Source organism: Electrophorus electricus, chromosome 4 (genome assembly GCF_013358815.1).
Source record: "Electrophorus electricus isolate fEleEle1 chromosome 4, fEleEle1.pri, whole genome shotgun sequence".
Classification (NCBI taxonomy): domain Eukaryota; kingdom Metazoa; phylum Chordata; class Actinopteri; order Gymnotiformes; family Gymnotidae; genus Electrophorus; species Electrophorus electricus.
In genome coordinates this window covers 24,183,827-24,208,807 of record NC_049538.1, presented here as the reverse complement: position 1 = coordinate 24,208,807, position 24,981 = coordinate 24,183,827, and the positions used below count along the sequence as shown (strand labels likewise).

Here is a 24,981-nt window from a genome sequence, read left to right as displayed (position 1 = left end):
TCACCATCTCTCTCTCTCTCTCTCTCTCTCGCTCTCGCGCTCTCTCTCGCTCACACACACACACATACACACACACATACACACACGCATGCTTACAGTCTCTCTCTCACCTTGATGACAAGAAAATTTGGACATTTGGACAATGCTACCCCACACCAAGCATTTTACTCATGGTTCTGATTTAGAGCCCTAGAGGCATGCATCAAATGCAGATTGCTCTCTATCGAGCTTGACATCACGGCTCAACACATACAATCCAGTCCAAGTGTAGAGGCACACTAAATTCTTCTAAACATTCTTCTTACTCCTCACTCCACCAACCTCCTATCCACAAATACATGCACTCACGTGCACAGACACACACGCACGCACACGTATACACTCATGGACCATTGGGCCTTTTCAGTTTTTCACCTTTGAAAATCCCAGAGGAAGTTGGGAGGGCAGGGTGGTGGTGGTGGGGGATCATAATAATCCCAACTCAAATCAAACTGGTTAATCCCGTGTTCTGACTCTTATTCATTCAGTTCCAAATCTGCTTTTCTCCTGCTGCTGCGTGAAAGGAGCAGCAGAGGCACCGGCACGTAGCATATATTAAAGCCCCGCAGGTCAGCGGAGCTAACAATGGCATCGAGCAGCTGAGCGGGGACAAAGTGTGGCAGTTACGCGGACTTAGCAGGGCTAATCCACAGCACGATAAAGCCATTGCACTGCGAAAAGGCTTCAGGACCCCCAAAAGTGCACAAAACACTGTGCACCGCCACAAGCAAGCAATTTGCTCACGTTTAGTGAACACGACGCAACACAATGCAATTAGCTTTCCTGCTGTGATCGCCACAAATCCAAGGCACACCAGAGTGCCTCTGAGCTAGAGTATGATGGAAATAAACAGCCAAAGAGCTTTTTAATATACACTAGGGGACAGAATTATGGAGATAAATTAATATATTTTCCATTTTGGGGGGTTAGGGGTGGGAGGAATTGTCTTTTCCCCCCATCCTTTTCAAAGGCTTAATTACATTAGCGTCATTATTTCCTGTGTTTTCTGCAAGCAGCCTCTATTGAAATCTCTCTATAATGGGTCTGACAGCAACAGTAAACATTTTGAAAGGCTTGAATGTGCTGAGGAACCAGCAGAGGGTGACAGTTATGATTAAATACATCGAGCATTTGGCATCTGTAAAAAGCAGTATTATGAAGTGGACAGCTGTGAAGATGAAACTGAATTTATTCCACCAATTAAACATCCAGAGATTGATGCTTCTCAGCTCTAGAGCCAGGAATATGCTGCGTAGAGTCTCTGGCCCAGTAATGTAGGCAAGGATGTAGGTAATGTAGCATGCACGACAGAGAGAGAGAGAGAGAGAGTCCCCAACTGGTAAGTGATATAAGGGCATTCTCTCACACCTGAAGCCAAATAACATTTATATTTCATTCCACTACAGAGAGGTCAGACCAGATAGCACATTGTCATGAGCTACTTATTCAGCTCATTACTGCTAGTGGTCATGAACTTGTGATTATGGCTTCTGTCCTCCTAACAAACACGATATTAAAACACGTAGCTTCCACACTGATTATCACCATATTGGCCCTTCTCTCCTTCCACAGTGCCTTCCTGAGTTCAATCTCCTTTTCATATCTACCGAATATTGTTTTGTGAAAAGGACATTCATGGTTAATATGGACTCATTTCTTGTTAAGGAAAGGAACGTGCACTTCCCTGACCTGTTGTGTTGCTTCTTCTGGCCTCAGTTCAATAGAGAAACCTGAAGCCTGCAATGATGATCTGTTAATTATTCAAATTGATTGTGGACTCAAGTAGCAATGAAAGCAAGTTAGCCAAAGGTTAACCAGAAAAACCATTCCAAAAAAAGTGCTCAAAAGGTTACATGAGCTTTCCTAGTAGACTTTGGCACATGACAAATGTAGATAGGACACAGGCCATTAAAAGTGTTCATCCAGAGGTCATAGGAGTAGTAATTGAGGGATTATAATGATGACGCTATCAGGCATAACTGACAATCATTCCACCTGGAAAAAGCGCATGTACCTTGTCTGTGATTAAATCACTGTGTCAACCTTTAATTCTGATTTTATAAAATGGTCCATTATAGTCCTTTTACAGTAATCCAGGATTACCTTGGATCATTATTATTTTGGTTAGTGGAACCTGTAAATATAATTTGTAGGCAGTACCAATCACAGTTAGAATGAAAGGTATGAATGAAAGGTATGTTCATCCATGATGGATACTGTATGCTTCTAAACTACTAAGGTCTGGTCAAGTTCTACCTTCCCCAGAAAACGATGCACTGTGTATATGCATTCTCATTTGAAACTGAGTGTTCAGTATGGTACAGAATATGCCTGTCATTATGTGGATGTATTATTTTGGTGGCAGAACAAGTTATGACAGTGCTCATTTAAATAATTTCAACATTCTTAATATGAGCTAAACATCTATTTTCAGATCCATTCTCTAATTTCTGAATTTTTGCACATGATTCACTCTAAACCATTTTCTAAATCAAAACCTTACTCAAGATATTGGGCAGAACATAGAATATTGAGTTTTTTTTTTTTTTTTTTTTATGTAGAAATATGGCAGTTCTATAATGCTTGTAAAATATAAAACACCTTAGATTTTGCAGTTAAAGAACAAAGTGAAAAAAAAATCCAGTATAAAGCTTATTGTCTTCTTTCTGATGTACTTTTTTGGTACATAAACCTGAACATTTGGTTGTGTGAATTAGTTTCAGCATTTGAAGAAAAAAGGGACGCAAATGTGACCAGTGTTTCACATCACTAGTAAAACACTATTTCAGTGTTTTACATCACTATTGCTTACACTCAGAGGTGGTGTCTCCACATCACTCAACTGGGTTCAGCTGAAGTGGCAACAGACAGAGTCCATGAATAAATGATCAATGACAGGCATGAATAATGAAGCAGATTGGAAAGTAATCAGTTGATGCCAGGGATTGGGTCAGTCACTGAACGGAATTCCCTGGGGCTTTACATCCGGAGCCTTTTTAACTGCAGATGTGACTAAGGCCTAAGAGCATCTGGAACGTGGTTCCCTGATCCATCTCTCATCTTTCTCTCTCCCAAGCTCTTTTTCTCTCCTTCCATCTGTGCCTCTCTCTCTCTCTCTCTCTCTCTCTCTCTCTCTCTCTCTCTCTCTCTCTCTCTCTCGTCTGCCTCTCCTCTTGTGTCACTGTCCCCAACCTCTCCCAGCTTGTATTGAATTGCAGGCTATTTCAAATGCAAACATCCCACTCGATCCGTCTCTGAGGTGCTTCTGTTTTCCTGTTCCCTTTCTTCACCTTGCAGGCTCTTCCTGCACATTCCACAGCGACTGAGGCTCCCCGTGCCACTTGGCTTGACAGCAACACGGCTGTGCTCCACTCCCTCTCTGCAGTCCGGGTAGCACACATCACACATAACAGACACAGTCTCTGTGCCTCCACTCTGGGATACCATCTCATTTCCAGCAGGATAAATAGCACAAAAAGAGCAATGAGATCCTTCTAAGCCTGCAAGCCCACAAGTTCTTTAGTTCATCAGTGCAAAAGTGTTTGTCTTTCTGAAAGAAGATGAACGGTTATACAAATATAATGTAAGACTGGGGTCAGACATAATTTCTGTTAGAAGACGTTTATGGAGGGTTAAGTTTAATCTATTTAGAATGAGTTTGCCTTGGGAACCATCTTCATCTGCAGCCTGTAACCTGCTGTGCACTGTCATCTTAAGCTGTGATATATGAGAAGCTCAGGAAGATGGACAGGTGAGCTCCAGCTGCCGCTTCCTGGAAAGGGAAGACACTGCCTTCTCTGAGAGCAGACACGACTCTGTGACTCGATCTGCAATTCCACATGCTCTGTGTCTCTGTCCCTCTCTCTGTCTGTTTCTCTCTCCTTCTCCTGTCTGTCTCTATTGCTCACAGAAGAAAAAGGAGCCTAAGGAGTCAACAAATATACACGAAAACTAGTTCAAGCACATGTGCACCCAAATATATACAGTATGCATACAAACACATGGAAAAATACAGTCTCTCTCCCCCTTGGGTAATAGCCTCACAAAACAACCCTCACTATGTGCCCCGTGGGAACCCAGCTACATATTGTACACACAACTGATCATACCATCCTTTAAAAACATTTCCCTAAAGTCTGCTCAGTCACTGTGTGACACTAGCAAACCCTAATGCAATACATGACAGCCACAGCAGTAAGTCCACTATTCTCACAGCCTCAGAAAGCCACCCGTGCCTCTTAGCACAATACAGCGCAAATTAATCTGCCATCAAACACGTATCCTCTCCTGCCACAGTACTCCTTCCCGACACTCAGCTTTCATCGGAACGCCAAAGCATGAGAGGGCAAGAAGGACAGGAGGCTGGAGTGGGGAAGTGTGCTGAAAAGAAGAGGAACACGACAGAGACGTGGAATGCAGAGATTAACTCCAGTGCCATACTCACATTGAGGGCTGCGATGTTCACTCTTGAACAGGGTCATGTCAGGGATGGCCAAACAAAGAAGGCTCACTTGTGCCAGCAGACTGAATATAGAGAGATGATTAGCTGCTTTCCCCCTGTTTTAATCTTTAGATCAAATCTACTCTGACTTCTGCTGTAGCTCAAACAGACACTGTTTTCTCTCCGTCTCTCTTCTGCAGCCTTTCCGCTCAGCAGCCTGGTCTGTTACTACTTGAATCAATGACAGCACTGCTTCAGCTTTACCGGTGGGCTGTACCAACTCACCCCCTGCAATGGGGAGGACCGTCAGAGGTGGATCGTACCATGGACTTCGAGGTATCAGGGGTGAAAGAAAGCAGAGAAAATGAGAAATGAGAAAGAGAGATAGAAATAAATAAATAAAAAAGAAAGAAAGAAAGAAAGAAAGAAAGACAGACAGAAAGAAAAAGAATCAGAACGCAGCTTTCTCAAATCTAGTGGATGTTTGAGTCTCATGTCTTAGGAATTCAGCCCCAGGATGTACAAGAGTGCCAGAGAAACTCTATCCCTGGAGAGAGAGAGAGAGGGAGAGAGCGAGAGAGAGAGAGGGGGGGGGGGAGAGAGGGGGGAGAGAGAGAGAGAGAGAGAGAGAGAGAGAGAGAGAGAGAGAGAGAGAGGGGGGGAGAGAGGGGAGAGAGAGAGAGAGAGAGAGAGAGAGAGAGTGTGTTTGTGTTTGTGTTTGTGTGTGGGTGTGTGTGTGTGTATTAAGATGGAACCTATGAGGCAAAAATCTAAGAGTAGAGTCAAAGCCAGAACCCACAGCAGGTCTGCATAGCAACAGTGCTAGAAAGAAGAAAAAGAGAGAAGGAGAAGGAGAAGGAGAAGAAATGTGAGAAAAGTGCAAGAGAGAGAAATAAATATAGAGAGGGACAGAAGAGAGAGAAAGAGACACACAGAGAGAAGTAGTGGAAGTGCATGATAATTTACTGATGCACTTTTCAAATATATGCAATTTGTTTGCAGAACCAATACTGGAAAAAAGGCCACCCTTGCATTCACTCATATAGTGAGCTGCTTTTATATATATATATATATCTGTATGACACCTTGCGAATGAACCCTATGACTTTAGTGTTACTTGAACCATGCTTTGATATTGTCTGATACTCTCAGTTTTATAATAAATATTATAATTCTAATAATATAATATAATACAATAATAATGTACCTGAGAAGTTTGGTGAAAGACACACAGGAAAGATATTTTAAAAATCTTAGCTGTCCAGCTTGAAATCCATGTAGAAGTCAGGACCAGAAAAGCAAAATATCATTTTGGTCCTTAGAGGACGGCTACATATATGTTTGTGGATCCACAGAGCACAGCTTTAACTATTAATAGGCTTTAGATAATTGGAAAGTAACCCAAAAAATGTAACATTGATCACATGACCTAATGCCATCATCAAACAGACCATTAGAGGAGCAACTATAATTACTCCTTGGTGAAATATCACACCTACTCAGACGTATATATGAAACTCACATTTGAACCATAATGTTCAAAGAATGAGTGGTCACATAAATATATCATACTTGCAAAAATCTGTTTGCCACAGGAAAAAAAAAAAAAAAAAATTTAAAAGAACCACTGAGAATGCAAGGCATTATTTTCTTACAGGACAGTAGTTATAGGTTTGAAGAGAACTGGAAATGTATCAAATGATAAGAAGGTTCTCTAATGGAGAGTATTCCTCCAGAGCAGGCCTCAAGCAGTTTAAAGTAAAGCACTACTAATCTGCAAGCAAGCACAACACTTAATAATCACTTCTGAATACTTATAGATCAGCTCATCAGGAAAAATCAAAATCATTGTGATTACAAATTTATACTCATTACCATCTGATCAACATCGTCAATAACAAACAGACTCTAAACCATGTTGTGGGTTTGTTTTCTGGGTTTCTGTGGACAGTCATTAATCTTTTCAATTGCGTTGTTTATTGCCATGCACACAATGTAGTCACTGCTCCACTGGGACGAGGAGGTACTGGGCTTGCATCAGCGTTCATGTATGTCAAAATGCCGAGCAGCAAGTAATCATCTAAGAAAACATCTAAGACAACAAAAATGTGGTTTGCAACAAAACTGCAATTTTCAGATAGATTAAATAACTGATTTCCCTTAAATTATCTTTCACTGAAATACATTAGAATCTATGTCTCATTAAGTTTGACTTTCACTTTCAGAAAAGGTGTTCCATAGGGTGCACCAAACCAAAGAGCAAATTGTAACATAAGGAAATCCGAGGAAGGAATATGCAGACAAGGGTTATTAGGGTTAATCCAAATGTCAGCATTGGAAGACATCTGAGACATCAACTCAATTTCTCAATTTCTTTGGGAGCATCCCACTGAAATAGGCATATTAATAAAAAGAGAGCTTGTAGTATGTACATTATTACATCACCAAGACCCAAATTAAAATAGTTTTTTATAGAAAGGTCCTGGAATGGAGCTGTAAAGGCTGACAGTCCAGGTATTTGAACCAAATCTTTATGGACCATTATTTTCCGGCAATGACAAAATCATCATTTGCAGGCAATGATAAAATATTGACAAAATACCACAATGATATATTTCCAGCCCAATATAGAGTTGTCTGAATTCTGTCGGTTGTCTCCCTTACAGGTACCCTATGTAGTGAAGTATTTAATATAGTGAATACTGAGTTGACCATTTCAGACATAGCATAAATCTCTAGACTGCAGACTCAGGAACTCTGTTTTCATGGACTTTGTACTCATATTCTGTGATGTTTACTGATGTGGCCAGTGTTATTGCATCAAATCTGTGAAAGGGGACTTCAGCTCAACTCAGGTACGAGGTTAACATCGACATAAATAGCCAATATGATATCAGAAGCAAGATGAACACAGCTAGAACAGTTGGTTTTGCAACTCCACAGTTTGGTGAAGTCTATATCTACAAATGGACCCTTTTGAAGTTGTCAAAAAGTGTACATTAGCTCCCTTATGGACGAGATGAATGGCAGAATTAGACAGCCCTCCGGCCCCGTGGACTTTCTTAGGAACGTCTGCAAGTGCAGAGAAGACCAGATTGGGCCGTTAAAGGATTAATAAATAATTTTCCCAATGATTCTTCTTCACATTATGAAATAGCCATTATACTGACACCTAAGGCCTGGATGTTTCAGAGATTTCATACTAAATCTATTTTAAACATGATCACCTCCATGTTGGGTGGTGGGGGGTGGCTTCTTTATGAAACATAAACTATATAATCAACTTAATATTGTTTAATCCTTTTTGGTGGTAAAAATTACTGCTTTAACTTCCTTTAACTTCAATATCTGCTAAATTTAAGATTTGTTAATCCCACTTTCTGGAATATCATTGAGCTACTGAACTGATATGAACACTGATTACAGTTAAGAGAATGCAGATGTAGGTGATGAGTAGTGGATAAAGTCAGGGTGGAACCGGACAGGTCTAAAACAACCCCAACCTAGAATGGAGTCTCTCTTGGACAAAATGAGCCCAAAATGATGTAAGCATTAGAAATTCATGTCCTTTAAAAGTCACAGTCAAATTTTGTGGTGAGAAAATTATTTTGGATGCTTGTCAAGTTCCTATGCAAGTTGAATTTTTTCCACAGTTCTTGAATGAGAATTCATTTTTCACTATTTGACCTTACTAATTTAGTTCTAGTTGATTTCCAGTGCATTTAAAAGGTCTCTGATACTGATATTCCTCATTAAGGCAGTTAGGATAAGTGAGATATGTCATCACCCCACCCACAGAAATCTGGTCCTGGACAATATGACATTAAGTTGAGTTCAGCTCAGACAGTGGAAACAAGGTTATTGCTCTTCTGCTTATGATGGAGTGTATGGACATGAAATCAATTATCTGAATGTAAGTGTAAATAAAACTCCACCTTTGACTCTGAAAGAGCAATCTTGATGTATGTAATTACCCAGCATGAACTAGAGTGGCCCCTTCAAGTAGAAAGCCTCAACAAACCAACAGGCAATAATCAACAAGCAAGAGTTCCTCTCAGCCAAAGCACTGCCCTCATCCATTTTCAAATATGATAAAATGGGCAGTCTTTATTAAATAGAATAAACCCAGAATGAGTGATAAGTAAAAAATAATGTGTAAATGTAATCAGGCTGTACACCTGGGAGAATATACTGAGCAGCCAAGCAAACACGCATAGGTATTTGTGCTTTTTACACATCTGTTTGGCATCTTAATTAAGCAGAAAACAAATTGTGTAGCATACAAACTGTTCTCACGAGCAAGAGAGACAAACAGCCAAAAACTCATTAGTGCTTAACCAGTGTGGGAGGAGGAGCTCTCACCAACCCAACCATCACATCCTTTATCAGGCAATCAGTCGGCCGGCCACCCGACACCGAGCTATAAATATTCTCCTATCCAACTGTGATCGATAAACAAGTTCTCCACCCCCCTCCACCCACAACCCCCCCCCCGGCTATCTTGGCCATGTTAGACAAACTGCAAATTCAGTGCAGTACCAAAGCCAAGCTGTCTACCCAGCATGCCCAGCAACAGAAATGGTAATTACTCCTCTAAGACCTTGGAATGAGTACCTCCCGGTCCATGACATTCGCTTGGAACATCGTTACGCGCATTTCCCAACTTCTGACAATGATCCTAATGCACCTGACAGCAGAATTAAATGGGAGGGGAGCAAGGGCACTCGGCTGGAACTTTTCCTAATAAATCTGCCTGCTCTGACCCCCCTTGTTATTAAGGGGGGAGAGAGGAGTGAAGGCCTGTGGATGGGGAAAAAGTAATTTGGCTGGAGGCTGCAGTTGGAGGCAGGCAGGGCGAAGTAAGAACGGCGTGAGCGCTGATCGGACCACACAGGCAGACGCATGATCCCACAGAATGGAGGAGGAAGATCATAGAACATGAGGGAAACAGAATGTGAGGTCGAGAGAAGGGGGAGACCTAAGGATAACCAAGAAAGCGGAAAGGCACTCGAGATGGAGAAGATACGGTAACTGATATGATACAGTAAAGCAAAGGAAGAAATGGCGGGAGGGGTCGGAAGATGGGAACTGAGGCAGAGGGCAGGAACTTCAGTGAGTCAGAGGGGGAGAGAGATGGAAAGAGTGAAATATTAGGGAGAGAAGTGAAAATATGACCAATAAAAAAGGTGGTGAAAGAGGTATATGGAAAGTAAAAAAAGGAGGGTTAGGATGGGCCAGTGTGTGCTGCCTGGTCTGGAAACATCCATTCTCATCAGCAGGGAATTCAGCTTCACGCTGGGAGGCTGTCAGCCTTCAGCCAAAGGGCTCTGTACACAGCAACATGGACGAGCCCTCCACAGCCAGCAACGAGGGAAACATACCACTCACCCACACACAAATCTATTACCCTATCCTGACACATTCATCTCCCCTTTAAATGCACCATTGCATCCAAACATCGTGCATGCTTTGGAGCAAAAACACAGCAAATATATTATCACAGGCTGCCCTTCCCTTTAATTTAATTTTCTCTCTGCCCATTCCTATGCTCCCTTTTCCCTCTTGCACACCCTCCCTCCCTTTTGGCTGGCTTAGTTGAGCAAAAGAGCCCAATTATGTCCCAAGCAGCACTGCAAATTCGAGTGGACATTGAATCTCTAGCTGGGGCAGAGCTACAGGCGCCCATCTGTCTGAGTTGGCATGGATCAAAGGGATGCCACTTGGTTAAAGTGCCTGGTGTCCAGATGGAGAGGTTTTTCCACTACCTGAGCATCAGCTAACCGTGGCACTGCAGGACACAACCCCGGTGCAGCCAGGGGCAACAACAGCAGTTTAAAAATATCTGTAAATCATGTGTCTGTGTCTGTGAATCATGAACACATCAGGCTGCAGTCCATCACATAGAGTTACACACCCACAAAACTGCCATATGCACTTACACTTGTAAGGTATGGTGAACTACAGTTGTGTTGTAAATGAATGGCCATTTACAGTAAAAGTCACTGTCCGACTCTAAATTCATGGAGCACCATGAGACCGAGGGCTTCGTGTTGTGTAAAGCCCAGAAGCCATCAGAGACTTAGCTTCATGGGTCAGGTGCAAGATATCATCATATTTCAGCACGTCTTATAGATAACATCCAGCTTCCCCACATTATCTCAGGTCCTTCAGATCAGAGGTGCCCCTGCGCATAATGAGGATGTGAATACAAAGTGAGTGACTTTGGAACTGCGTTGGCACACACTTCAAAAACAGTCATTAATCATCTCATTCACTCCCACTTCACCCAAAGACCTAGTTCCTCCTCTAGGTTAAAAACAACAATAACACTGCCTTCTATCCAATTCCCAGGATAGACCCAGATATCACAAGAGCACAGGCTACCCAAACACAGGCTGACAGGCCGGGGCTGCTGGCGCACTATGAACACAAACGATCAGACATGGTATCCAGAGGTCCCAGAACGCTGTTTATTTACAGTCGAGGTGCTCAAGGGAAGCAGAGGAAGGTGGGGAAGGTATGGGCAGAGGGAGGGTCACAGTGGCATGAAGGTCAGAGGACTGTGATTCCGTTGGCAGGTGCCAGGGCACAGGACTCAGGCAAAGTGCCCGGCTGCCATTTCATCTGGGTTATCTGCAAGGAGACAAACAACTACTGAGTGTAAGGTTTGAAAACAGACTCCCAGGAGATCTCTAACACAATCCAGCACCAGGCAAGCTTCACATACCATGCCACTGGGGCTGGACAAGGCTCGGCTCAACTGGAGAAGGTGGCGCTTGACTAGAGAAGGTGGGGCTTGATTGGAGAAGGTGACCCTAAACTGGAGAAGGCGGGGCTTGATTGGAGCCACCAGTCTTGTATACTTATGAGTATCTGTTTTTACTGGTGTTCTGCTGTCCTCCAGCAGAGTGCTAAACACCCTTGGAAGGTCAAGGGCTTGATGCATGTCAGAGCACTGTAGGCAGTATGCAGGGGACTCTAGGGGCCCTTCTCCAAGGTCCTGAAACAGAGCGAGGTTATGCATGTAGTAGTGAAGATGAATCTAGGGCCCTTCTCTAAGGTTATGAAACAGGGTGGGGTGGTGTAGGACAGTAGTGTAGGTGAACTTAGGAGTGCTTGTCCATAGGGCAAGGATGGTGCAGGTAGTACTGTGGGTGGGTTTAGCAGTCCAAGTCCATCTGCTTCACGAAAACCATTATGAAGGCATGAAGACTGTTTTGAAATGCAGTTACCATGCAGACATCGTGGAGTTTGGGAGATCGTCCTGTGTGTCATTATTTGGTGATTCAATATAAAAGTGCAGAATTGAAACTGGAACATGAGTTCCTACACACCTCAGGCAGTGCGCAAGGGCCTGGATAAGCGAAAAATATTTTAAACCATGCAGAAGCCATAATTATCTGATTTTTTTCAGTGTAGCTTGTTCTCTCACTCTAGGGCAGAATCTGGATAATGAGAGAAGGGATATCACAGCAGAGTAATATAATAAGCAGAGAATTTTTCCTAAGACTAAAAGTTTGGCGCCTTGTAGTGTAAGTCCAATTTGCTCTCATTATTACAAACTAATTATCATAACTCTTGACAATAAGAGAAACATTTAAATTTATTTCCTTAGGGAGACTACTGGAACTGGATGTATGTGGGTTTGTTCAGCAACTACAAAAAAAAAAAAAAAAAAAAAAAAAAAAAAAGGCTGATAAGGCTGTTTAACTCTTAGAAAAGCCGCATCCAGCACAGTTGCTGATAAGTGTCGAAGTTTAATTTGATCACAGCATTAGCAATAATGTATCTGTGGCTGAGCAGTGTCAGCACTGTGTATTGTGATAATTGGTTTGGGTTCATCTTTGTGACAATTGTTCTGTACTTGCTGCTTTGGGTGTACAGACCCCCTGGTGCTCTTACATATGCTTGATCAAGATGAGAGGCCCCATGTTATTCAGTGTTATTTCTTTCTATGACAAAACACAATAGCAGTTCTTCAGCAAAAATGGTCTAACTAATATCTAAAGCCTAATGCCCTTTTAACTTACCACAAAATAATGTTGCCAGTATAACTGTTGCATTATCATAAAAAGTAACACAGCCCACATGATTCTTATATTTGCCAAATAATATTTGCATTATGTTTAATTAGCCATAAAATGTTAACATTAAGGACAATTTTTACTTGTGCATGTGTGAGAGTGTGTGTGTTTTGTGTGTATATGTCTCCCTATACTTGATTTAGAACTAAAATCTTTTAAATTTAAGAAAAAAATACTGCAACCATTATTCCCTAATATTTGGTTCTTTTGGAATTCTTTGCAAAGAAACATCTGTTTGGCACTTTTTTCACAGCACATGTTTGTACTTATCTCCATGGCCCTGGATGGCCTCCAAAGCTCATGCACCTTTTGTTACTTTGTCACTCATTGATTGGGTGGACCATGTCACTGTAGGTAGTTATGTATGTATGTAAATGTATGTAAATATATGTATGTAAATGTATGTATTTGGGGAGAGTGACATGTTTGAAAGGTTTTAAACATTTTTAGTTTCTTCATTTTATGAACTATACCTCCTATATATATTTAAGTCTGAACTGTAGGTTTTGGTTGTCTTTAAATTGTAAGGGTAAGTAAATCTTTTTTTCTACAATATGAAACCTTTACAAAAAAGAGAATCATGATTACTGGAGTCTATACAATAATGTGCAATTTGATTTAATTCCCAATCACTTACAGCCTATTAACCTATCCTTTACTTAATAAGTGGATATTGTTTCTGAATGAGTCGATGAAAATGTAACTGAGGAAAATAACCATTTTCAAGCAGAGGAGAGTCAGTGTTCTCTTTGTGAATTGCTCCCTGAAGGTCAGCCTAATACAGGGGAGCCAAGCCTTTCCACTCGCCCAGTTTTATAGAAATGGTTCATTTTTTATACAGCCTCCCCATTTTTAATGCAACACTTGTCACAGGCTAACGATCCGCTCACACTGCCCTCCCAAACCTGGCATAGTCAAGGTCAAATGCTGCGTGTCTGTGTTACGACTGGCAGAACCTGCATCTGACAGAGAGAGACAGAGAGAGAGAGAGAGAGAGAGAGAGATAAAGTATGTATATATGTGTTTGTGTGTGTGTGTGAGAGAGAGAGAGAGCGAGAGAGATAAAGTATGTATATATGTGTTTGTGTGTGTGTGTGTGTGTGAGAGAGAGAGAGAGAGAGAGAGAGATAAAGTATGTATATATGTGTTTGTGTGTGTGTGTGTGTGTGTGTGAGAGAGAGAGAGAGATAAAGTCTGTATATATGTGTTTGTGTGTGTGTGTGAGAGAGAGAGAGAGAGAGAGAGAGAGATAAAGTATGTATATATGTGTTTGTGTGTGTGTGTGTGTGTGTGTGTGTGTGTGTGTGTGTGTGTGAGAGAGAGAGATAAAGTATGTATATATGTGTTTATGTGTGTGTGTGTGTGTGTGCGTGAGAGAGAGAGAGAGAGAGAGAGAGAGAGAGAGAGGTAGAGACATCTGAGCTGAGGAGGAAGGTGGAAGGATTAGTGAAGGAGAATGTGGTTTGGAGGGACAAAAGAAAGAGCTCTTGAATGATCTGAGAGTAGAGTGCATGTGCATGTCCTGTTTCATGCCTCTTTGTGTGTGTGTGCACATGCATGTATTTATGTCTGTGAGTGTGTGTTTCTTTAAATGTGTGTCTCTAAGAGACAGTGGAGATGTCATCCTTAAAGCCTTCTAATCACACCCAAGTCCCACTCCAGTAATCCTGTTTGTAGCCCATTGATTTTTGCTCTCCGCATGAAAACATTCTGCACTCACAAGGAAAGCATTTGCAATTTTATTTGATTTTCCATGTGTGTGTGTGTGTGTGTGTGTGTGTGTGTGTGTGTGTGTGTGTGTGTGTGTGTGTGTGTGTGTGTGTGTGTGTATGTGTCTGTGTGTGTGTGTGTGCGTGTGTGTGTGTTTGTGTGGTACTAACAGCTATCATATATATGTTTATATATTCACCTTACAAAATCCCTTCATTTTATGAAAGGGCAGTTTATGTGTCACAGGGACATTGAAAACATGCTTCCTGCATACAGTCCTGCTGCAATGTGTGATTGAAGCAAAACCACCTGCACCGGTTGCACACAATATACACACTAAACAAATTCCTTCTGCAGAAATGTATGCTGATATCTTCACAGTATATATTTTAAGTGTGAGTGTATAACTGTAGAGAGAAAGCCACTATACTGCCTTTCTACAATAAATTCTTATAGCGACTAGAACAAAGCCTTTAAAAATGATCAGCTAACCTCAAATAATGAGGGTAAGAGTAAGCATGACCTGGTTTCATCAAGTTGCTTTTGTTCTTGGAACAGCTTCTATAATGCTGATTTAGGTTAGACAATTATGTTATTTGATCAGACTTAACATCTCATTCAAATATCATCGTGAGGGCAACATTGAGCAAGAAGCATGAATATCCAAACACCACCCAGCTAACATGTCTATAATTATCTAGATTGTTACTGTCTAGCTAATTAGTCTAAGTAGTTAACTAACTAAACCTGGAACATAATGGCTATTACTAATCCAGGAATATCATTATTGTTGTTCTAGGAACAGCATGGATTTGTGCTGTATACCTGGAGTCCTGCTCTGTCTTGATCAGTAATTGAAAATGGATGGTGCACCATGAAAAGGAGAATAAGACAACAGTAAGACAACTGTGGAGCAGGTGAAGTCTTGTATCCAGCAAGAATGGGCAAAAATCCCACTGACAAAACTGCAATTAATATTCTCAGTTCCCAAACTCTTAAAAAGTGGAATTAAAAGGAAAGGTGTTGTAACACAGTGGTAAACGTTTTTGTGTGTGTTTCAGTATGTTTCTAAAGTTGTTTATATCTATATTAATATAAGTTGTCTATATAGAAAATATAATTTAGTCGGTCACTGAAAGCAGTGAAAATATTTTCTTTAAACTTTTGTCAGATAAGTAAAGCCTTAAGAGAATTAACAATTCACAAATTCTTGTTTTTATTGCACTTTACAAAGTGTCCCAACATTTCCAGAAATAGTATTTGTTTTGTACTAAGTGCCTTTTCATATAGAATAGATTAAAGGAAAAGGCCTTATATTAAAGGACCAATAAGCCATTTGTTATTTTTTTCTGTAGTACTGTCTTGTAACTCACCTACTCACTCACTCATAATTCACCACAAGGGGCGCTGTTACCACTAAAATAGCTCTGGTGGATTGCTCGTGTCCTTATTTCTATATGGTGCAGCTTGCATGAGATGAAAAATCAAACTGTTTTGTAGTCATCAAATGAACCAGTTCACGGTCCATAGAGCAGGTCCCCCACACGCAGGTTGTCAGGATTAAAAGGAGGCTGTCAGATTTAGGACAGAACCTCTAAGACATCCAAGCCACTAGGTGTCAATATAATGGCTGTTCCATAATGTGGAGATGAATCATTCGAAAAACAATTTATTGTTCCTTTAAAATCTCTGGAGATGGCCTTGGCATTGCCTGTGCATTTTGTTTCTCTAATCCTCAGACATTTGTTTCCACTTACTTTGACTCTCCATGCTCCTTATGATATACACATACTTACAAACTAATGCTGACTCAGCTTTTCTCTATTTAAACTGTTGAAACGTTTGATTTTTATATGATCTACATCAATTTGTTCATGTACAAATTGAAGGAGGTTTACCTCCTTGAAATTCAATAGAAATCCAACAACACTGTCTGGTCCATTTTCAGAGTTCTGTGTGGAATAAGATCAGATTTGGATTTTTCCTGAGCTTTCTTTGTTGTTGCAATGCAAACAAAGGACATACACATATAAACAGCAATGCATTGTGTTCTAGAAAAATTATTTGCATTATGTTGGAAAACAACAAAGTTTCAAATATTTCTTACCACAGCTGCATGTATTTATGTATTTTTATACATGGCTTAAGTGCACATTGTACTGAATCTTTGGAATAGGAAATGATCATTTTTCATGAAGGTAAGCCTAAGCAATAAAATCATATTAATTAAAAACATGAAGATGCGTCATTCCACTTGACTTTATTCACAGGGTTATTGCTGCATGTTTCAAGGTTTTTTGTTCTTTATTTGTTTCTTGTAATCTAAAACCAAAGTCAGTAAAGTATTTCAACTGATTTGTGACATTTACAAAAACTATTATCTGGAAGCCATGACTAGTGTTTAATATCTTCAGTTATTGTTTTGCAATTCTTAGCCACATGGGATTTTATATGAGACCCAGTAAAATTTATCTCCACAACTAAATACATATAAGTCTTCACAAAAAGCCAATTTTGTTAAGGAGCCCTTAACTACAGGTGAAGTACACAATGTCCAAACATGAGTGCTTATATACACCACTTTAACAGATGCAGATGTTAGAAGCCCATTTGTGTTAATCGACATCATTTTGACTTTGTGTCAAAATCTAAGATCTGTGCAACCAATTTCAAGGTAACAACAAAAACGGCTCCTTCTTTGTGCAGTGGTTTAAGGGAAAGTTCTAAATAGCCTCCTACGTGCTGTATACAGAACTCAGTATGTACTGTATACTGGTCCCCATAGTAGTATACAGTATAGTGTTATGAACCTTTTGCAGACACACCTCGTGTACTCAAAAGTGTAGGTCCAAAAGGACACAACACACACAAAAAAATAATGGAGATGCACACTCCACTGTGTGTCTTTATTTTCACAAATTACAAAAAGAATATTATCACATTTTAAACCAAGCCAAACAGGAGTAGCTCTTCAGGGTGGGTAGCTTTGGTTGAGTACTGGAATAGTTGGCGGAAGTGGTATGTCATCTGGGTATCTTTCGTATACTGGAAAAATTTAGTTTGACCACATACTGATTTGGGGCCCAGTCAATATATGAGCAGTTGGACCTATTATCAAAGACCACAGACTTTATAGTAGTAGTGTTGGTTATTTAAAAAAACAGTAAAAAATAAATAAATAAATAAAAACAATATACTTCATATGGCTACAATTCTATTGCCATATGGTGATGTTGATTTATTAGAAGTAGCATAAAAAAATTGTGTGAAATATCTTTAAAGTATGGTGTCACCTTATGTACAAAGTTGCAACATACATACATACATATATATATATATACATATATATATATATATATATATATATATATATATATATATATATATATATATATATATATATATATATATAAGATAGATAAATATATATATACACACACACATCATATTCCAAAGCTGTTTTTTATTGCATTTTACACAGTGTGCCACCGAACCCTACACAGAACCCTACTTTCTGTAAACCTTGGCACACCGTGTACAATGCAATAAAAAAACAGCTTTGGAATATGATGCAACACACAAAACATTTAGGACAGAAGCATGTTTAATACTGTGGTACATCACCTATCTTTTTAACTCCACTTTTTGCTCTATGCGTTGTAGTTTTACAAGTGGAATCTTTGCTCATTCTTGCTTAATACAAGACTTCAGGTGCTCAATGGGCCATGGTCACCGCTGCTTGAGTCTCCTCTTCATGATGCACCATACATACAGATTTGGACTGCAAGTCAAGGGACAGACTTGTGCAGCTCAGTGTCTACGAAATGTTGTTCCTGGATCATCAATAATCATGATATTTGCTAACACTTGCATATCATTTCATATTATTAAGTAATGGAAGAAATTATAGAAAAATATATAGACTTACTATTCCACAATGTATTCCAGATTTATCCGTTATATTATTATAGCTTATTATATTATTATAGCTTATTATATTATTATCCGTTATATTATTATTTATACCTCGACTTTGAATGTTTGAGAGTTTTCTCACTGTCACCTCATGATGACGTCGTTGTGAGACCATAAATCTGGTTGGATAATAGGAACAAAAGCAACTCTAACAAATGAGATTGTATACTCTTCATATACCCTTAAAGCTATCCTACACTGTCATATCTATAGACAATATTGCCCCTATTGGTAAGAGAGAAACATCGATCTGTTCAACATCTACAATGGACATGAATTAATTATAGTAAAAGCCCCTAAATGTATAGTCAGCAGATTGCATATGCAGATTTTACGGAGCACAATTACCTAAAACACATATAGTGGACTAAAGAGGTTGTTGTGGTCTCATCCACTGCTGTTGTCTCTCACTGCTTACTCAGAACTCTTCATCGGCTCTCTAAAGCCATTCAAGTCAAGTCAACTCTCTCATTCCACAAAGTCTCTTCAAACTAGAGTCCTGGGGCCCAAGGTAGGCTTGAGCATTTCAACATCAGACCGCTTTTTTCAAGAAAAGTGCCAAACAAAGACTCTCCCATCGTACCCTGACTCTTCTGACGTGAGGTGAGGTGGAAGTGTAATTACTTCACCAAGAGCCATACTGCTTTTATCATTGCTTTGGTAGGTTGCTACTGACAGCGCACAGGAAATGGGCATCTATGGATTTCCCTCATTTTTTAACATTGTCATACACAGCATACCAGAACTGTGAGGTATACCGTTTTTTCATATTTACTGTCAGCATAAGGTAACAAATATGCTTTGATGTTTTGCATTGTGCTTGATTATTCTGATCTATATCTTTTTTAGAGCTAGACATTTTTGGACTATGTGTAGCCTATGTGTCTGCGTTTATAGTGTCTGGATTAACCTGGCTGGATTTCCTTTCATGAATGGCAAGAGAACAGCATTTAAAGGGAACGTTTGCTGACAATTAACATTATATGTGTTTTTACCATGTTCCAGCATGTTCTCTGACCAGAAAAACAATGGATAAACCTCATCACGCGGACACATTACACATTACTATACTGGCACTGATGGAAAGTGGAAGTATACTGAACTGGACCATTTTGTGCAGCAATTCTTGTTTTACTGATTGCAAAGATGGCAGATCGCATGTGCTGGATAAATGTTAGTTTTCAGTCTCCCTGTGATGTTCCTACTTTCTGTAACATTACAATATAAAGTATAAAACATTATTACTATCTTTCAAAAGGTTTACTGGACTGTGTGTCTTTGTTTTGTTTCAAAGCTGAGCCCTCAAAGTTTGCCTTTTTCTTCCCTAAATTAGCATAGCTCTAAGCTTAATGGTTCTAACAAGTTCTATGAGCAGTTTTTAAAGAACAGTTGGAAAAAAAAATAGATGAAAAAGAAATCTTAGAACTGGAAATCAGTGGAAAAGTAATAATAAGCTATACTGGATAGCACAAAGCTCCTCTTTTTGTTGCATGATTAGGAGGATGAATATAGGAAGAAAAAAGAATTTGAAAATTAATGCTAGGAGTGTACTAATAGTGCTGGGTTTGTTTTAGCTATAAACCCTCTTCAGTGTGCTTTATGAAATAAGCTTTTTTCCCATTTCTGAAAGTGTTCAAACATGGATCAGAAGAACAGAAAATGGGCAAAATGACAGCTTGACGCAAGCTCCTTGTTATGAATTCAAATGCTGTTCAAAGGCATTCAACTGAGTCATGCTGTAATGGCAAAAAAAAATAAATAAAAAATACATGCGCTTGGACAAACCCTTTATGTTTTTTTTCTCAGTGGCGATTAATCTAAGAGGACATATCACTGAAGTCTGCTTCCAGCACACAGAATCAAAGCACTCGAGTCCCATACACCAATTACACCTCCCTCTCAAGCTGCACAGGAGTCTGATCACTGTATGAACAGAGGTGTTCTACCTGTCCCTCTTCTTCATCATCTCCCTGAGGCTTTTGGTAACTAATACACACACACACACACACACACACACACACACACACACACACACACACACTCACACACACACACACACACACACACACACACTCACACACACACACACACACACACACACACACACACACACACACACACACACACACACACTCACACACACACACACACACTCACACACACACACACACACACACACACACACTCACACACACTCACACACACACATACACACACACACACTCACACACACTCACTCACACACACACACACACACACTCACACACACACACACACACACACACACACACACACACTCACACACACACACACACACACACTCACACACTCACACACACACACACACACACACACACACACTCACACACACACACACACTCACACTCACACACACACACACACACACACACACACACTCACACACACACACACACACACACACACACACACACACACTCACACACACTCACACACTCACACACACTCACACACACACACACACCCACACTCACTCCTTTTAGAGAGCACATCTGTGAGATGTTGCCTAGCTCTTATGGGGTGTGATCCACTTTTCTTCTTTCCCCATTCAGCTAAGCGAACCACATCATGGAACAAGAAAAAAATAAACAAATAAAAAGAAAGTGAAGTTAAGAAGCCCATCCAGCCATTGTGCAGTGGTGCTCTTTGAAGTTAATGAGACAAAACTATCAGCTGCTTCCATTTTAATTAGAAAACAGGCAAAATGATTACATTTTTAATTGAAGCTGTCGTTTTCAATTAAGATACCATGTCCTTGAGAAGCCCTGTGTTCTTCTATGCCTTCCCTCCGGTCCACTGCTTTATCGCCCACTGTCCAGAATCTCTCCTACCTCTGTCTCTGCCCACGTTCTCATCAGTTTCGCAACCAAAACATGCTCTCGTTTTAGAACCAAAATGTGATCTATCAAATCCACTGGATCCTACCATAGATGTGATGCATTGTCAAAGATTTGCCCAATCATGACATTCAGAATCTCCTTGTCTCACCTGTGCTCTTTCAGAAGCAATTCTGATCAAAGCCAAAAGAATGCCCTAACTGTAATCTAGACTGAAACTGACATCATCTGAAGAGACCTCATTGAACATAAATGCACGTTAAATTCACAGCACTCATTAAGGTGTACTTGGAATCTCGTATAGGTGTAATTAGTGTCTTGTTCACCGGGGCTATCAAACTTGCATACTGAAGTACATGCCTCAGACAGAGTGGGAGGTGAATATTCATCAGAGAAGATAAGCCTGTTCATTTTCCACATTCTCTCCTTTCTGCTTTCCTCATCCATAGATGCTCTGAAATGTCTCCTTCGTTTGTCATCACCCCTCCTCGTTGGTCCCCTTGACTCTCTTCCTCTGGACCTCTTCACGCTTTCATATTTCCTGGCGAGGAAGCTCCAGTGTTTGGCTGGTTAGCCAGACATTCTATCGCCACTCTCCATTCTCCCTCTTCACACAATAGCATTTTCTCATTAACTCTTATCAAAGTTCATCTTGCATCCAAATATGGGGAGGATGGGAGAGAGAGGGAGATAGAGGGTACACAGACCATAATGCAGCAAGGGCGCACAAGGATGGGTATAAAGATGTTATGTTCTGCCTATTCACATCTCCCACTGAATACATCTAATTATTGGCTTTGGCAATTATTCATTTCATTTAATTTTGAAGATGTGGGCTTGATGAATTTCACATCTCCCATTGATGTCTGATTGTCTGTGTCTGGTCACTCTGAGTATTGCTGCACAGGTAATAAATTAAGTGGGACTTGACAGTTATTTAAAATCCAACCTTGTCAAACTAGCACTTAATTCCCCCCGTCACGAGTTATAGTGAGGTATACTGCAAATTGAGCAGTGTAGATATTCATGCTTACCACATACAGAATAAAGAAAAGCAACAAATGAAAGGTATCAGTAAAATCCATGCTCTGCAAGCAACCTAATGACATTCATTAAAGTTCCAGGGAGTAGGAAAGCACCCCGAATTGTGATTGATCACTTATTGCTTTCTGATCACAAAGTCCAACCATGTCCCTTTAACTTTAGACAAAATATTCCGTAAAATGTAAATATTCCGTGGCTTTTAAATCTTAGTAACTGCAGTGTTTTTCATGCCTCAATTCCTCTGTAAGCAAACATAAATATCACTCTAGCCATTTTCCTGTCTTTCTGACCATTATAATCACCTCTATAATCTCCTCATCTCTCCTTCTCTGTGTGTGTCGTCTTCTCTACTATTTTCCCTGGTTTTTGCCTCTCCTCTTTTTTCACTTCTGCAGACGCATTGCCTAGTATCCTCATTACCATTGAAATGTAAAACACTCTAATTGAGTGCTGATTGCAGCCTTTCGTGCACTCTTCCTCAAGACGCTGTAGCATGGAGAAAGAGAAGCCCCTGAATAAATGAACCATTACGGGGAAACCTTCTTCTCAACGAGACCATACTTATCTCCCATTCCTTGAGTAATTGCCTCTATTGTTGTCGGTCTTTATCTGCTGTTGGTTTTACTAAACCAGTCTGAATCCCCCTCTGCTCTTCATCTCCTAATATTTAATTCTGCATGCCCCCCACCTTTGAGAAATTGTACTGCAGTAGTGCATTTTTCCCTTTCTATTTAAATTCAAACTTGCACCAAATATATAAATTGTATAAGAAAAAAAAAAAGACAGAAATGTTATCTAAATCTTGTCTTTGAGCATAAACCTGTCTTCAACCTTTAATCATGATGGATCACACTAAGCAGAAATAATCCTGTTTCTTTATCAAGTTTCCAAACTCTGATCCAGTGGGGCTCTCTGTGGATACACACTTCATTAGTCTACTGGCGACTCCATAACCATGATGGACTGAAGCCAGTTGAAATTACTCATTATGTGGGTTGATTATGGGAAGTAATTGGGCATATCAACAGTAATTCAGCAAAATATGACTAAAAGAATGTGAAACTGAATAACATATTTTCATATGTGTGTCCATTCATTTAATTCCATAAAAATTAAACTGTTGAAAGTGTAAGAGCAAAAATTATGTAAGTTCTCAGTGTCCAGACATGGATGAATGTGTGTGTGTTCATGAGTGTGAATGAGAGAATATTCCTTATGTGGGTTAAATAACAGCACGAGGTCACAGAAACTGTGGCACTTTCCCTGGAGCTCCACACATGCTTTAATTGGTTCACAGCCCCCTTGCCTCGCCTGAATGAAAAGTCATTTAGAGACCTTCTTTCTCAAAGAGGATTGTAATTGTCATTCCCTTTTCTGATCGCTGCTGGCTGAGAAATTGCATTCCTGTTTGCCACACAATGCGGGGTCCATGTCGGCTGGAGGTGAAAAATATCACAGTCATTACCATGACAATAGGAGCTAATTCCAATGTCCCTGCCTCTGGTGCCTTTCATTCTGAAACCATCTTTTCTGCACCTTATCAGGTGGCCAGCACGGCCCAGCACCCGGCCGCTGTCACACTGGCCCTCTGCTAGGACTGCCACCTGCCACTGTTTATGTACAGTGTGTGTGTCTGCACATGCAGCACCAGTTGCAAGTCTGCACACATGTGGACCCACATGTGCAGTCAACCCACACACGCACACACACACGCACGCATGCACACGCACACGCATGCACGCACACAGACACACACACAGAGTTCAAGAAAGAGTGGTGTATTTTGGGGTGCATGCACTAGTTTAATATACATCACCCCATGGTACTGATTTCACCAATAAACCTAAAAACTGAAGAGCCCAAAGTCAGTATACAAGCAGAGTTAGATGAATTAATAAATGCATGACAGTCCCAGTCTCTTCCCAACAAAGCAGTGAACCACATCACTGGGGCATTCTGTGCTCTGCAGTGTGAATAATCCTTATGCCATTCCTTCCACATCTCTAAGATAAAATGAAATTGGCACCTAAAGCCCACATGGGTTCATAGTGTGTCTAATACAGCTGATTGACAAATAAACCCATGAATGGAGAACCTCAGTTATGAAATATTGAAGACATGCCCTATACATTTACATTACTGTATCCTGAATGTGCAGCAGACTGATGTTTTCCCAAGCCATTCTAATCTGTTTCCAAACATCCGCCACATTTTTTTCCAAGACACTCAAAAAATTGAAAAGAACATTGCATTGGCTATAATGGCCAGAAAGCACTAGAACACTGAAGAAGTAAAAGAAGCGAAGAGGAGAGAGAAGAGAGAGAGAGATAGAGGGGGAGAGAGATGGAGAGAGAGAGTGAGTGAGAGAAGTAATGTCTTATGTGGGTGAGCGACGGAAACTGGAGTGATGTAGCCTGCCTAACTCAGCCACACACCACAAAACTGACGATCCAACGCAGAAGCAGCAAGCAGCACTAGCAGCCTCTGAATTATCTGCAGTAATTTGTTATTTTCTATCTGGCATTGAGAGGGAGATAAGGGTGCGCTGGGGGGCAGGCACTAGATTATTGGCCCGTGGAGTGTAATTGATTTTGGACTGGAGTTGGAGAGAGACGGAGAGGAGTAGACTCATGTCAAGTGAATTTGTTTTTATTATCTGTGCTGCACAGAATCAACACAGAAGAGGAAGAATGTTGTTAGAAATAACTCCTGTGCATAAATTATGATCGTGATTTTCATGGGCAGACAAGTCTCCTTAACTGCTCTACAAGCACACACATAGATACGCAAATAAGCTGCAGTGTGTGCACAG

General features: G+C 40.4%; 1 protein-coding gene across 2 annotated transcripts in view; it reads right to left on the bottom strand.

Moving 5' to 3' along the window:
- LOC113570858 (heterogeneous nuclear ribonucleoprotein C-like) overlaps positions 1–4,741 on the bottom strand; it is a 40,161-nt gene extending 35,420 nt beyond the window's left edge. For both annotated transcript variants that reach the window (XM_026999534.2, XM_026999535.2), the window contains exon 1: positions 4,484–4,741. In XM_026999534.2, the coding sequence (XP_026855335.1) occupies positions 4,484–4,520 (37 nt within the window). In that variant the 5' untranslated portion in view covers positions 4,521–4,741. The remainder of the gene's footprint in view (positions 1–4,483) is intronic.
- Between the last annotated feature and the right edge of the window lie 20,240 nt (positions 4,742–24,981).